Here is a 12376-nt window from a genome sequence, read left to right on the forward strand (position 1 = left end):
ACTTTTAACATCCAACTGTGTAATGTGTGATGGACCCTTAAAAACTTAAACATATTTATTTGACTGGTCATCAGCACTAAATACAGTATATTATAGTTAATGTTTGATAGCAGCAGTAAATGTCAGTGTCTTAAACATATCTGGGTGTCAGCTTTAATCAAAGTCATATCCAGAATCATCCTGTAAGTAAACTTTATTTATACAGCAGCTTTCACAGGTGAAAAACCACAAAGTGCTTTACAATAGAAACAGGCAATAAAAACACAGAAGATAAAAACATTAAACAGCAAACACTGAACATCATACAGCCTAAAACTAGTTAAAGGCCACTCTGAATACTAGAGTCTGAATAAATGAGTTAGTGGGACCAGTAACAGCCTTTAACTGGAAGATCTCAGATGTGAGAAGAGCTGTAGGATTGTAGAAAGTCAGAAATATAGACTGGGACTAAAACTTTAAATAAAGCCTAAAATGAACTGGTTACCAGTGTGAAGAGATTAAACTGGAGTAATGTCCAGTCTGTTTCATGTGCTGGTTAAAGCCTCGCAGCATCATTCTGTACTGACTGAAGATGTTCAAAGACTGTGATGGAGCCATAGGTGATCAACTCCCTCATTCCTCCTCTGGTCTTATTGCTCAGCTGAAGAGGAGTTCACTTCTATATGTTACAATCAGCATCACCAGTACAGCTCCAAGGATCTGCAGCTGCTGGCAGATTCAGTCATGCATGCTTGATTGTTTTTCAGTCTCTCAGGTCAGATGAAGTCATATTCTTTATGAATCAGCATAAGAAGTCAATAAAAATTCAAAGCAAATCAAGATAAGCGTTTATTCTTGTTTTAACAAATATATGAGCGAGAGGGACCTTTTTAGTCTAAAGTTATAATCATCTGCCACATTTCTAATCTCTTTACTACGTGGACTTTTAAAATATTTTCTGTTCCCCCAGACTGAGTCTCTGTAACTGGTCAGAGAGTTCATTTAACTTGTCATTTGATAACAGTTTGTTATCAAATTACAGTTTTTCAAATTGTGTTTTTATTTTGTTTTTTAGCCTGAGTGTCCCTGATCTCTCAGACAGAGGCTGTGAAGCTCTGTCCTCAGCTCTCAGCTCCCAGTCTTCTACACTGAGAGAGCTGGACTTAAGTAACAACAACCTGCAGGATCCAGCAGTGAGGCATCTTTCTGCAGGACTGAGAAGTCCACACTGCAAACTGAATACTCTGAGGTGAGATCAAGTTATGTTGTGCTTTTCATCAATTGACAGAATTAACCAATAAGAATCCACTAAATGGGAAAAAAGTCAGTTAAACTTCTGTAATAGTTTTATGATAATTTAATGAGCAGAGTTATTGATCAATATGTCAGCTACTTTGGTGCTAATGCACTGCCCGGCACATGGAGCCCAAATGGCATTTGCAATAGAATACCAGAATTGATTGACCATTGTCAGTTAACAAATGTCAGCGTCATCCATTTGTTGACTCTCAGTAAAAAAACAGGATTAATTGCTAAATCTAATAACTCTTTAGTGCACCCTCATTGCAACTTAACAACAGTGTTTGTTTAATGTTTATCTGTCATTTTTCAGACTGAGTCACTGTAAGCTCTCTGAGAGAGGCTATGAAGCTCTGTCCTCAGCTCTCAGCTCCCAGTCCTCTAGTCTGAGACAGCTGGACCTGAGTAACTCTGACCTGCAGGATTCAGGAGTGAAGCTTCTGTCTGCTGGAGTGAAGAGTCCACACTGTAAAATGGAAACTCTCAGGTCAGGATTTAAAATTTTCCAATGATGATCACGTTAAACCTGATTTCTATTACTGCATAAACAGGAAATTGATTTTTAAAAAAGTCTTAATGTAGAAATTAGTGTCTGGGGTTTTTAGTGATATTTGTTCACTTTCTGTCTTTCATTTGCAATGAAATGTCCCATCTGCTCCTGAGTCCAAAATCTTTATTTTAGCAGTGCTTCATCCACCAAACCTTCTAGTTCGATTCCTGTATTCTGAAGGTTTTTTACAGAGCTGTTTGTTCAGATATCAGAATTTGATTTTCAGAAACATTTAGTAATAAAAATATGATCAATTGATTATTTCTGACTGAAAAGATGAAATATACAGGGAGTGCAGAATTATTAGGCAAATGAGTATTTTGTCCACATCATCCTCTTCATGCATGTTGTCTTACTCCAAGCTGTATATGCTCGAAAGCCTACTACCAATTAAGCATATTAGGTGATGTGAATCTCTGTAATGAGAAGGGGTGTGGTCTAATGACATCAACACCCTATATCAGGTGTGCATAATTGTTAGGCAACGTCCTTTCCTTTGGCAAAATGGGTCAAAAGAAGGACTTGACAGGCTCAGAAAAGTCAAAAATAGTGAGATATCTTGCAGAGGGATGCAGCAGTCTCAAAATTGCAAAGCTTCTGAAGCGTGATCATCGAACAATCAAGCGTTTCATTCAAAATAGTCAACAGGGTCGCAAGAAGCGTGTGGAAAAACCAAGGCACAAAATAACTGCCCAGGAACTGAGAAAAGTCAAGCGTGCCGCTGCCAAGATGCCACTTGCCACCAGTTTGGCCATATTTCAGAGCTGCAACATCACTGGAGTGCCCAAAAGCACAAGGTGTGCAATACTCAGAGACATGGCCAAGGTAAGAAAGGCTGAAAGACGACCACCACTGAACAAGACACACAAGCTGAAACGTCAAGACTGGGCCAAGAAATATCTCAAGACTGGTTTTTCTAAGGTTTTATGGACTGATGAAATGAGAGTGAGTCTTGATGGGCCAGATGGATGGGCCCGTGGCTGGATTGGTAAAGGGCAGAGAGCTCCAGTCCCACTCAGACGCCAGCAAGGTGGAGGTGGAGTACTGGTTTGGGCTGGTATCATCAAAGATGAGCTTGTGGGGCCTTTTCGGGTTGAGGATGGAGTCAAGCTCAACTCCCAGTCCTACTGCCAGTTTCTGGAAGACACCTTCTTCAAGCAGTGGTACAGGAAGAAGTCTGCATCCTTCAAGAAAAACATGATTTTCATGCAGGACAATGCTCCATCACACGCGTCCAAGTACTCCACAGCGTGGCTGCAAGAAAGGGTATAAAAGAAGAAAAACTAATGACATGGCCTCCTTGTTCACCTGATCTGAACCCCATTGAGAACCTGTGGTCCATCATCAAATGTGAGATTTACAAGGAGGGAAAACAGTACACCTCTCTGAACAGTGTCTGGGAGGCTGTGGTTGCTGCTGCACGCAATGTTGATGGTGAACAGATCAAAACACTGACAGAATCCATGGATGGCAGGCTTTTGAGTGTCCTTGCAAAGAAAGGTGGCTATATTGGTCGCTGATTTGTTTTGTTTTTGAATGTCAGAAATGTATATTTGTGAATGTGGAGATGTTATATTGGTGTCACTGGTAAAAATCAATAATTGAAATGGGTATATATTTGTTTTTTGTTAAGTTGCCTAATAATTATGCACAGTAATAGTCACCTGCACACACAGATATCCCCCTAAAATAGCTAAAACTAAAAACAAACTAAAAACTACTTCCACAAACATTCAGCTTTGATATTAATGAGTTTTTTGGGTTCATTGAGAACATGGTTGTTGTTCAATAATAAAATTATTCCTCAAAAATACAACTTGCCTAATAATTCTGCACTCCCTGTGTATTTGGTCAGTGATATGACTCATTGCCTCACTTAAATATAAAATGTAAACAAAAATTCAAAACAATAGATTAATACAAAACAGAGTTTGACTGTCGAGCTTAAAGTGAGCTTGAATGTTATTCACTTCCTGTTTTATTTTGGTAGTTATCGTCTCTGATTTTTACCCCAACATTGTCTACATTAGTTTCAGCTGTAGAAGGTTTTATTGACTGTTTGATTTGTCACTTTTTTTAACTAAAATTGTTGACTTATAAACTATTGCTTAAAATGTATTTTCATTAAAATACCAAATAATTTATTACTTTATCATCTAATTAGATTATAATTCTGTAAATAAGAGTGATAGTGTGGCCTGTGTGGGTTGTCTTCAGGTTCTCTGCTTCCTCCCACAGTCCAAAAACATGCATGCTGGGTTAACTGGAGATGTGTGATTGTGAGCATAAATGTTTGTCTGTTGTGGGGATAAACAAAAAGTATTTTACCAGCATAATATAATCTGCAGTATGATCATTGCTTTAACAATGTAACAGATAGCTTTAAGATGGCCTTAAGATGTTTATGATGATGTTAACTTTGTATTTCAGGTGCAGTTATAACTATTTTATACATATTGCATATCTGTGCTTATTTGAGTTGATGTTCAGGTTCTTTAAAGGTCGTAAGCCTCACTGACGTGACTGTTCAGGTGATACATGCTGAGGGAAAACTAGAACATAGAAGGAATTGCAATACATGCTTACAAAACACTTATATCAGTTTATTTTATTATCTTTTATATGTTCATATTCTTATATTAAGGTTTTAGTAGAGGTTCTTGGTTAAAACATTTATTTAGTAGAAGACATACACATAGTCTCAGTGAGCTTCTGGTCTGGTAAAAGGTCAGAAGTGCAACAGGTGAATTGAGAAAGAGCATTTGAGGACGAGACACAGACAGTAGGTGAAGAGGTGACACAAAGAGCATGTGAGGTCAACACACACACACACACACACACACTTTAAATTAGATTTATTTAGAGGAGAGGTTAGTTATGTTTGGCTGTAACTGCAAAATTGTCTTGGTAAAAGAGGAACCGTTTCTTGGTGTCTCGGCAAGAAAGAGGAACAAGACAAGAACTGAAAGGTAGACAGGAAGGGCTAGCCATGAAAATAGAAGATGATTTTCTAGGTGAAAAGTCATGATGATGTTGATCTGATCTATGTATAAAATGTATCTGTGACGCATGAAGGGGCGTCAGTAAACAAACCCTGATGTTATAAAATAATTGTTTGTGCTTTAGTAAGTTGAAGATCAATTGCTGTGATCTTCCCACGTGTGAATTAAAATCTTCGTTTGACTTCACCCGGCCGGACCAGTGTGGTTATTTTTCGATCACCTCTTGTACCCTTTCTCAATTCTTGAATCTTAACATTTGGGGGCTTCGTCCGGTGGTTGAGTAAGGGAGAAAAGTGGAGGTGTGAGCGGTGGTCCGAGGTGGTCAGACGGGCAGACATGAATTCCAGTGGTTGAAGTGAGTGGGCATAAGCCGGCTTATCCAAAAGGTAAGGCACTACCTGTTGAATTATTTCCAAAGTGTGCCAAATTGGACATGATAAAATTTAAGTCTACTCACTGAAGTTACTGGTGGATGTCTGTTTTGATTTTGATGAAAATCTCATGAGTTGATGTAGTTAGAGTTCTGCTAAGAAGAAATGAAAGTAGTTAAGAGTCTGATAAGAAAAGTTTAAATACTGGGTTGAAGTCCCAAAGAAATTGAGTTCGAGTCTCAAGTAGTTTGGTAGGGAATTGGTTATTTTGTTGGTTAGAGTCCAAATTTGGTCATAAGAGTGGACCTGAGCGGTCAAATTGACCACTAGGTTGCACCTGCCTCAGTTATACACTTGTTTCGGGTGTTGATTGTTGTTTCAAAGTATTATAAATTATTCTAGAACGGCAGTTCGAGTCTGCTAGGAAGCGCAGAGCCCGGAGGTTACGCTCCCTCCTTGTCGTGGACGCGCGACATTGACCTCTCGGCGAAGAGGGTTAGTTCAGTGTGGTTTAGCTGTGGGGTACAGGGCATCCCGGAATTAAGCTAGGAGTTAGAGTCTCCTTACCGTTTGAAACGGTATCTGCGCTTTTTTGGCCAGCAGAAGTGGACTTCGGGCGTGTAACTTTAACCTAAAACTTCAAAAAAGTTTGGGTTGGTTGACGCTTTTAAATTGAGTTAGGGATTTTAGAAATGAGGCCAGAAACAGTTAAAGTCTTGATACTGGTTAATTGATCGCAAAAAACTCAGGGAGTTTATCGGTTAAACTGTTATGTTAAATTTGTCGAAATTCGATAGGTGTTAAAAGGTTTAAAATCTGTGCAGTTGTAAATATAAGACGTCTCTGTAATAAAAAAGATCTCTGTGGGTCGAGTCAGCAATGCACTGACTGCCTGCTGCTATTCTTAGATGAAGAGTGTGTGTGCATGCAAATGAGGCAGCTGATGCAGAGCGCATGAGAGGACTATGCTTTCGGTTTTGTGTGTCATTCAGCTCTATAACTATTGTTTGCAAAGGTGGATAAATGTCTGCAATTAAAATGCTGGCTTAGTAAATAATAACATTGTAAATATATGAATGGTGACAGCGTTTCAAAATAGAATATAAGAATTGTTTGTGTTCAAAACCAACGCTTAGGTAAGAAGATTTAAGGTGGATTTGAAGGCATAAACAAAAAATAAAAGGGTTACAGTCTGCAAGGGTTGTTAATTCATGAGCTGACTGGATGCAGAGTAAGTGGAGTGGTCATCCTGAGAGGATTGAATGATGCTCTAACTCTGTGGTCAAGTCAGACATAGGCTTTAAGCAACCATGAGCCACTAATAAGCGTGACAGATTAATGAGTATGTGTAAATTGAACTTGTTAAATAGCTTTGATAGGAGTAACTCAATGAGCACGCAATAAAGTGGACCTGTTAGAACCTGTTTGACATTTGTCGCTTTAACAATAAATGATTATATTGTGTCCCATGCACTAAACAGTCCCATTTAATACTGTAAAATCGTTGTTTAAATAGAATAAGCAAACATGCCTGTGCTTTATTTTGCAATCTGTAACATACAAATTGCAGAGGAAGAGGGTCGACTAGAGGTGACCTGTAAATGTCACATAGTGACTGAGGAAGGTGTTTCACCTTATGAGATGACAGTGTGGTCCGAGATTGAGCTGCATGAGCTAAATGCCTATATACAACGTTGTCTATTTCTATTTCAAGGCTTAAAGGAGATGACTGAGCATGAAAATGATCCAAATTGGGAGCCCACAGAGGCCGCCCACTTTGCTCAGGTTATGGTAGAGTCGGTACTAGACGGTTTTGATTCTGATATGCTTGCTTGGGAAATAATGTAATTATCTGTGGAGATGTCTCCAAGCGATTAGTAGATTTAAAGGAGACAAATGTGTGCTTGAGAGTGCGTGGTTGAAATTGTATGTGTGCGTGTGCGTTTGATATGTGGGAGCCTTCTCGGGCAGCGATTTTTTGTTAAACCTGTGGCAGGCTGTGCAACATGGAGAAAGCTTTGACATAATGTCATAAAGGTGATTTCTTGGTTTTAGACTTATTAGTACGGGACAAGTTGAGGGACCCTTGAGGGTGTGTTGCTGTAAAGTATATAAGGGACGCGCAGCGCCGTTAATGGGTTTAAAATAAATGAAAAAACACTAATCCGAGGAACTATTGGAGAGGTAAGTATACGGAGGTGAGCGCGTTGCGCATAAGGGTTGCTGGTGTCATATATTAACACTTTGAGGGCGAATAATTTTGATTGAGTGTCAACGCTTGAGAACGCGAGGACAGCGTCTAAAGTGCTGGGTTAAACTTTGTGTATCACCGAGCAGGGGAAGAGGAGCCAGTGGTTGCGAGAACAGCGAGACGAAGACTGAAACCGAAAGTTAAGCGTGTCTGGGTGACCTAGACCAAGAAGGTAGAGTCGACCAACGCCATTGGAAGAGGTAAGTCTGTGTTTCAGAGAATGGCTGACAGCTCGGGTGCGACACCTAGTGGGAAAAGGGGATGCAAACCTCTGAAGGATCAGCTTGAACAGCTTAAGAAAGCTATTCGTTTGGCTTCACCTGGAGCATTAAAAGCAGCAGAGAAAGAGTGCCAAGCGATGGAGGTTGAGGTAAGTAAACTTATTACATCCCAACAGAAAGGGCTGGGTGATAAAATACCTCTGAGCTTGGTGTTAAAAACTGAAGGAGAAGTGTATGGACAAATGCATGAGGCCCTACGTGCGTCCATAGAGGCATTAACGGCATTGGAGGTTATAAAGCAGAGAGTAATGCAGGGAGGGCCAGAAGAGGAGAATGAAGACCGTGCGACGTCATCAGAAGAAGAGGACGAGGAGGAGGACGAAGATGGAGGAGCTGAACCTCAACCAAGTACAAGCCTAATTTTGAGGAAAAGAAGTGTGAAGAGAGACCAAGCACAGAGACGGCCCATATTTAAGAGCTCAAAGAGTAGAAAAGTGAGTTTTGAACAAGGAGCTCCTGACCCTGGTTTAAGTCTGCCTCTAATAGCAGGTCCAAAGAACGAACCAGTTTATCGCGCCTATAAGGTGAGAGATTTGGAAGCATTGGTTAAACAACTTCCACCAATAACCAAGGGAGAACATTGGGAAGGAGAAGAATTAGCGCTGGGCGACTTTCGCGCTTTGGCCGGACGTTGTATGCTGGGTGGTGGGTTAGCAGATGTAGAGCAGATAGCTCAAACAACCAGATATGCAAATGACCTGAAATATCATGAGGTGCAGAATGACTTAGCAGATGCAGTCCGGGAGAAGGACCCAACTCCTAACTCTGGAGCCATTCCAAAAATTATTTGGGATCCCAAAAACACACCCAGAGAGTGTTTAGCTAAAGCAAAGGAACAATGGTTGTTAGAAACAGGAATACATCCGGGGAAGGAGGGTGAAAGTAGAGCGTGGTTTCGTTCGGCAGTGCTGGCAGGGCTGCCCAACCAGGTTGCAGTTGACTTGGAAAAGAACCCAGATTTTGCCGTTGCAGACTCGGTGCAGTGGGATAGACATGTGACCCACAGACTTCAGCGGGAACAGGATTTGACGAACAAACAAAAGAAAGAGTTAGATGAAGTACAGGCGCAGCTGCTTAGGCTGCAGCTGGGTGAGGCTCGCGAAAAATATAATGCGAAGAAAAAAGAACTGAAAGAACTAAATAAGACTATAATGGTGGCAAGGCCTCAGCCCGATCCTGTGCCTGACTGGTCAGATCAGGATCCGGGTCTCTACCCTGATGACCGTTGGCCCGCCAATGCACCAAGGCAGCGTCAACCCGTAGGGAATTGGGGGACCGGTGGACCGCAGAGAGGGCGTGGTGGATCCGTGAGGGGAGGACAAAGGGCTCGGAATCCAGGGAATCCTAACAATGTGTCTTGGACTGCCTGTTACAGCTGTGGAGCAGAAGGACACTGGTCCCGAGAATGCCCTGAATCGCAGCAAAATTATCAGAGGCGAGGCTATCAATCCCAGGCACGAGGAGGCCCAAGACAAAGAGCTGCTTACAGGGGAGCACATCAAGCTCCAAACCCGAATGCAGCACCAGCCGCCCAGTACCCAGTAGCTGACTGGGGCTGGGAGGGGGAGCAATACTGACGGAGCCCGGAGAAACCGAACAGCGTGGGAACGGCAGAACCCATGCTGTCGATGACCGTGGAAGGCACTGAATTGCCCTTCCTGGTGGATACTGGAGCAACATACTCAACATTGAAAGACACACCAGACAGTGCAACACTCTCCTGTCACACAGTTAATGTGGTAGGCTTTTCCGGGATTCCAATGACACTGCCATTGACAGATCCAGCATTGACACAGCTGGGAAAACAGACTTTGAAGCACCAATATGTGGTGTCCTCACAGGTGCCTGGAAAATCTCATGGGCAGGGACCTGCTTGTGAAACTGGGATCACCTTCAAAGACTCAATATCTAGTCCAGAACTCTGAACAACCCACTGCCGAAATCTACTGGGGGAGGCTAGTGGAAGAAGGCATTTTGAGACATTATCAGCTATGGAGACCCTGGATAATGAGCCTGGCCGTCTATTCCCCTCCGCGAGATCCTTTCCACGTTACACTCTTTTATGATAGGGAAGATAACGATATCTATCGGGAACAGTTCCAGTCTGATCTTGAGGGACAGACGTGGAATGTGCAAACACATAACATTTATGTTGGACCAGAAGGTGTGGCCGCGGCTGTGAAATTTACTGATGAACAACTGCCTTGGTACAATGTGGGAGAGGATTCAGCCCCTCACATTACATTGGCGGTCCACGAGGGTCATGGGCCAAGAGATCTGGGACCAATGCTCAAGCGGGCGCTGGACAACGTATGCTGGCAAAGCACCCAAATTCCAAATGTCTGGTATGCACCAAAATGTAAAATATATCGCATAACTTGTTTGTCCAACGATGCAGTGATCTTAGAACATAAAGAAATCTCTAGAATACATGGCAGGGAAAGAATGGATCATCCTGATGCAGTAGCTGAGCTCTCAAAATTGCCTGGTACTTTGTGGTCCGCAGGGCCCACAGATGTAGGTCTAGCTAACTGTTCGCCTGTCCTGTTCCAGCTGAAGTCTGACATACCATTTAACAGACCATAATAGAAGCACAAAACTGAAGACCAAGAGTGGTTCACATGTATTGACCTAGCGAATGCATTCTTTTGTCTCCCACTGCACGAGTCACTCAGAGACATTTTCTCTTTCACATACAGAGGCCGGAAATTTAGGTACATACGCCTACCACAAGGCTTTGCACTCTCACCAGGAATTTTTAATCAGGTGTTGAAAGAGGCATTGTCCCCATGTCAACTGCCAGGGGGCTGTACATTAATACAGTATGTTGATGATCTTCTTATTGCAGCCCCGTCAGCAGCGGCCTGTACGGCAGCATCGCTCGTGGTGTTGGACAGATTGGCGGAGTGTGGCTTCAAAGTGAGCAAAGAAAAACTGCAGTTGGTCCGGCCAGAGGTAACATTCCTGGGCCGGGTGATCGCACACAGATCAGTGGGGTTAATGAACACACACAGAGACCAAATTCTGACACATCCAAAACCAAGAACTGTGAAGGAGTTGCTTTCCTTTCTTGGCTTGACAGGTTACAGCAGGCAGTTCATTCCGAACTATGCGGGTAAAACGGCCCCTTTAAGGGACCTGATCAAGAAAGTTGGTGTTCGAAATCGGAAGGCTGAATTGCCTTGGACGCCGGACACAGAGACAGCGTTCATTTCGCTAAAACAGGATTTGTCAAGAGCCACAGATCTGGCCACACCTAACTATGATGAGGCATTTTATCTTGATGTTTCAGAAACAAAGGGAGTTGTGAATGGTGTGTTGTTTCAGAAAAAAGGGGGAGGTAGGGATGTACTTATGTATGTTAGCATAAGATTAAATTCAACAGAAGCAAGGCATCCCACATGCACACAACACGCAGCAGGAGTAGCAAAGATAATTCAGAAAACAGCACATATAGTGAGGGAACACCCACTGAAAGTGCTCACCACACACAGTGTAGTGGCCTATGTGAACTCACAGGTATTCACAATGACTCCACTGACGCAACAAAGGTTGAGCAAAATTTTAGAGGCGCCAAATTTGATATTCACACATGAAGGAATAAATATGGCAGACCTAATGGGGTCAGGAGAACCACATGACTGTATTAAGAAAGCCCAGGTTGAAGGAAAAATCAGGGAAGACCTGAAGGCAGAGCCCATATACGGAGCTGAGGATTGGTTCACAGATGGATGCTGCCACAGAGATGAAGAAGGATTGAAAGCGGGCTATGCAGTAGTCTGTAGAGTAGGAACTGAGTTTCAGGTGAAAGAAGCAGGAAAAATTGAGGGACAACAGTCGGCCCAGAGAGCTGAAGTGATAGCCCTAACTTGAGCCCTGAGGTTGGCTAAAAACATGAGAGTGAACATCTACACTGACTCAGCATATGCGTTTGGAGCAGCTCATGTGGAACTGGCTCAGTGGAAGAGAGCCGGGTTCAGGACGGCCACTAATGCACCCATCTGTCACAAAAAGGAAATGGAGGAACTGGAAAAGGCCCTGGAGGACCCAGACGAGGTAAGTATTATAAAATGCAAAGGCCACTCACAAGCAGACAGTATGGTGGCAAGAGGAAATCAGAAAGCTGATGAAGCCGCAAAGGAAGCAGCGGGCTACAAAGGACAGAGACAACTGGTGCAGGTAACCCCAGAAGAGGAGGTTAGCACTAACAGCATGGAAGAAGTTAGACAGGCTCAGGAGGAGACATCCCCAGAGGAAAAGGGGGTGTGGGAAACAAAGGAGCCTGGCAAGATGGCGGTTTGTGGAGGGGGCCAGATGGGCGTCCCGCTTTAACGGCCAAAATGGCGGAACAAAAGGTGAATGAGGCTCACGGGCTTGGTCACGTGGGAGTGAAACAGATGGAGAGAAATTTGTGCCGATGGTGGCATCCTGATTTGAGAAGGATGATACTGGAAAAGGCCAGAACGTGCCTAATTTGTGGGGCACACAACCCAAAGCCAGCAGTAAAACCTGAAGCTGGTAAGTTTCTCATGCCAGAAAGGCCAGGAGAAGAGGTCGTGATTGATTATACCGACATGATTGATACAGGCCCAGGTGGGGTGAGGTATTTGTTGGTGTGTGTGGATGTTCTGACTGGATGGCCC

General features: G+C 42.9%; 2 protein-coding genes across 2 annotated transcripts in view; both read left to right on the plus strand.

The window, feature by feature from the left end:
* LOC146679721 (protein NLRC3-like) overlaps positions 1-12376 on the plus strand; it is a 128149-nt gene that overhangs the window by 7939 nt on the left and 107834 nt on the right. The window contains exons 7-8 of the mRNA XM_085450422.1: positions 1055-1228; positions 1592-1765. Coding sequence (XP_085306548.1) covers positions 1055-1228; positions 1592-1765 — 348 coding nt within the window. The remainder of the gene's footprint in view (positions 1-1054; positions 1229-1591; positions 1766-12376) is intronic.
* LOC146679722 (uncharacterized) overlaps positions 1-12376 on the plus strand; it is a 193503-nt gene that overhangs the window by 7921 nt on the left and 173206 nt on the right. The gene's annotated exons all lie outside the window — the stretch shown is intronic.

The sequence above is a fragment of the Copadichromis virginalis genome, unplaced genomic scaffold (genome assembly GCF_057382275.1).
Source record: "Copadichromis virginalis isolate Kocher_CV1m ecotype Utaka unplaced genomic scaffold, C_Virginalis_male_GT1.1 unmapped_scaffold_1, whole genome shotgun sequence".
Lineage (NCBI taxonomy): Eukaryota > Metazoa > Chordata > Actinopteri > Cichliformes > Cichlidae > Copadichromis > Copadichromis virginalis.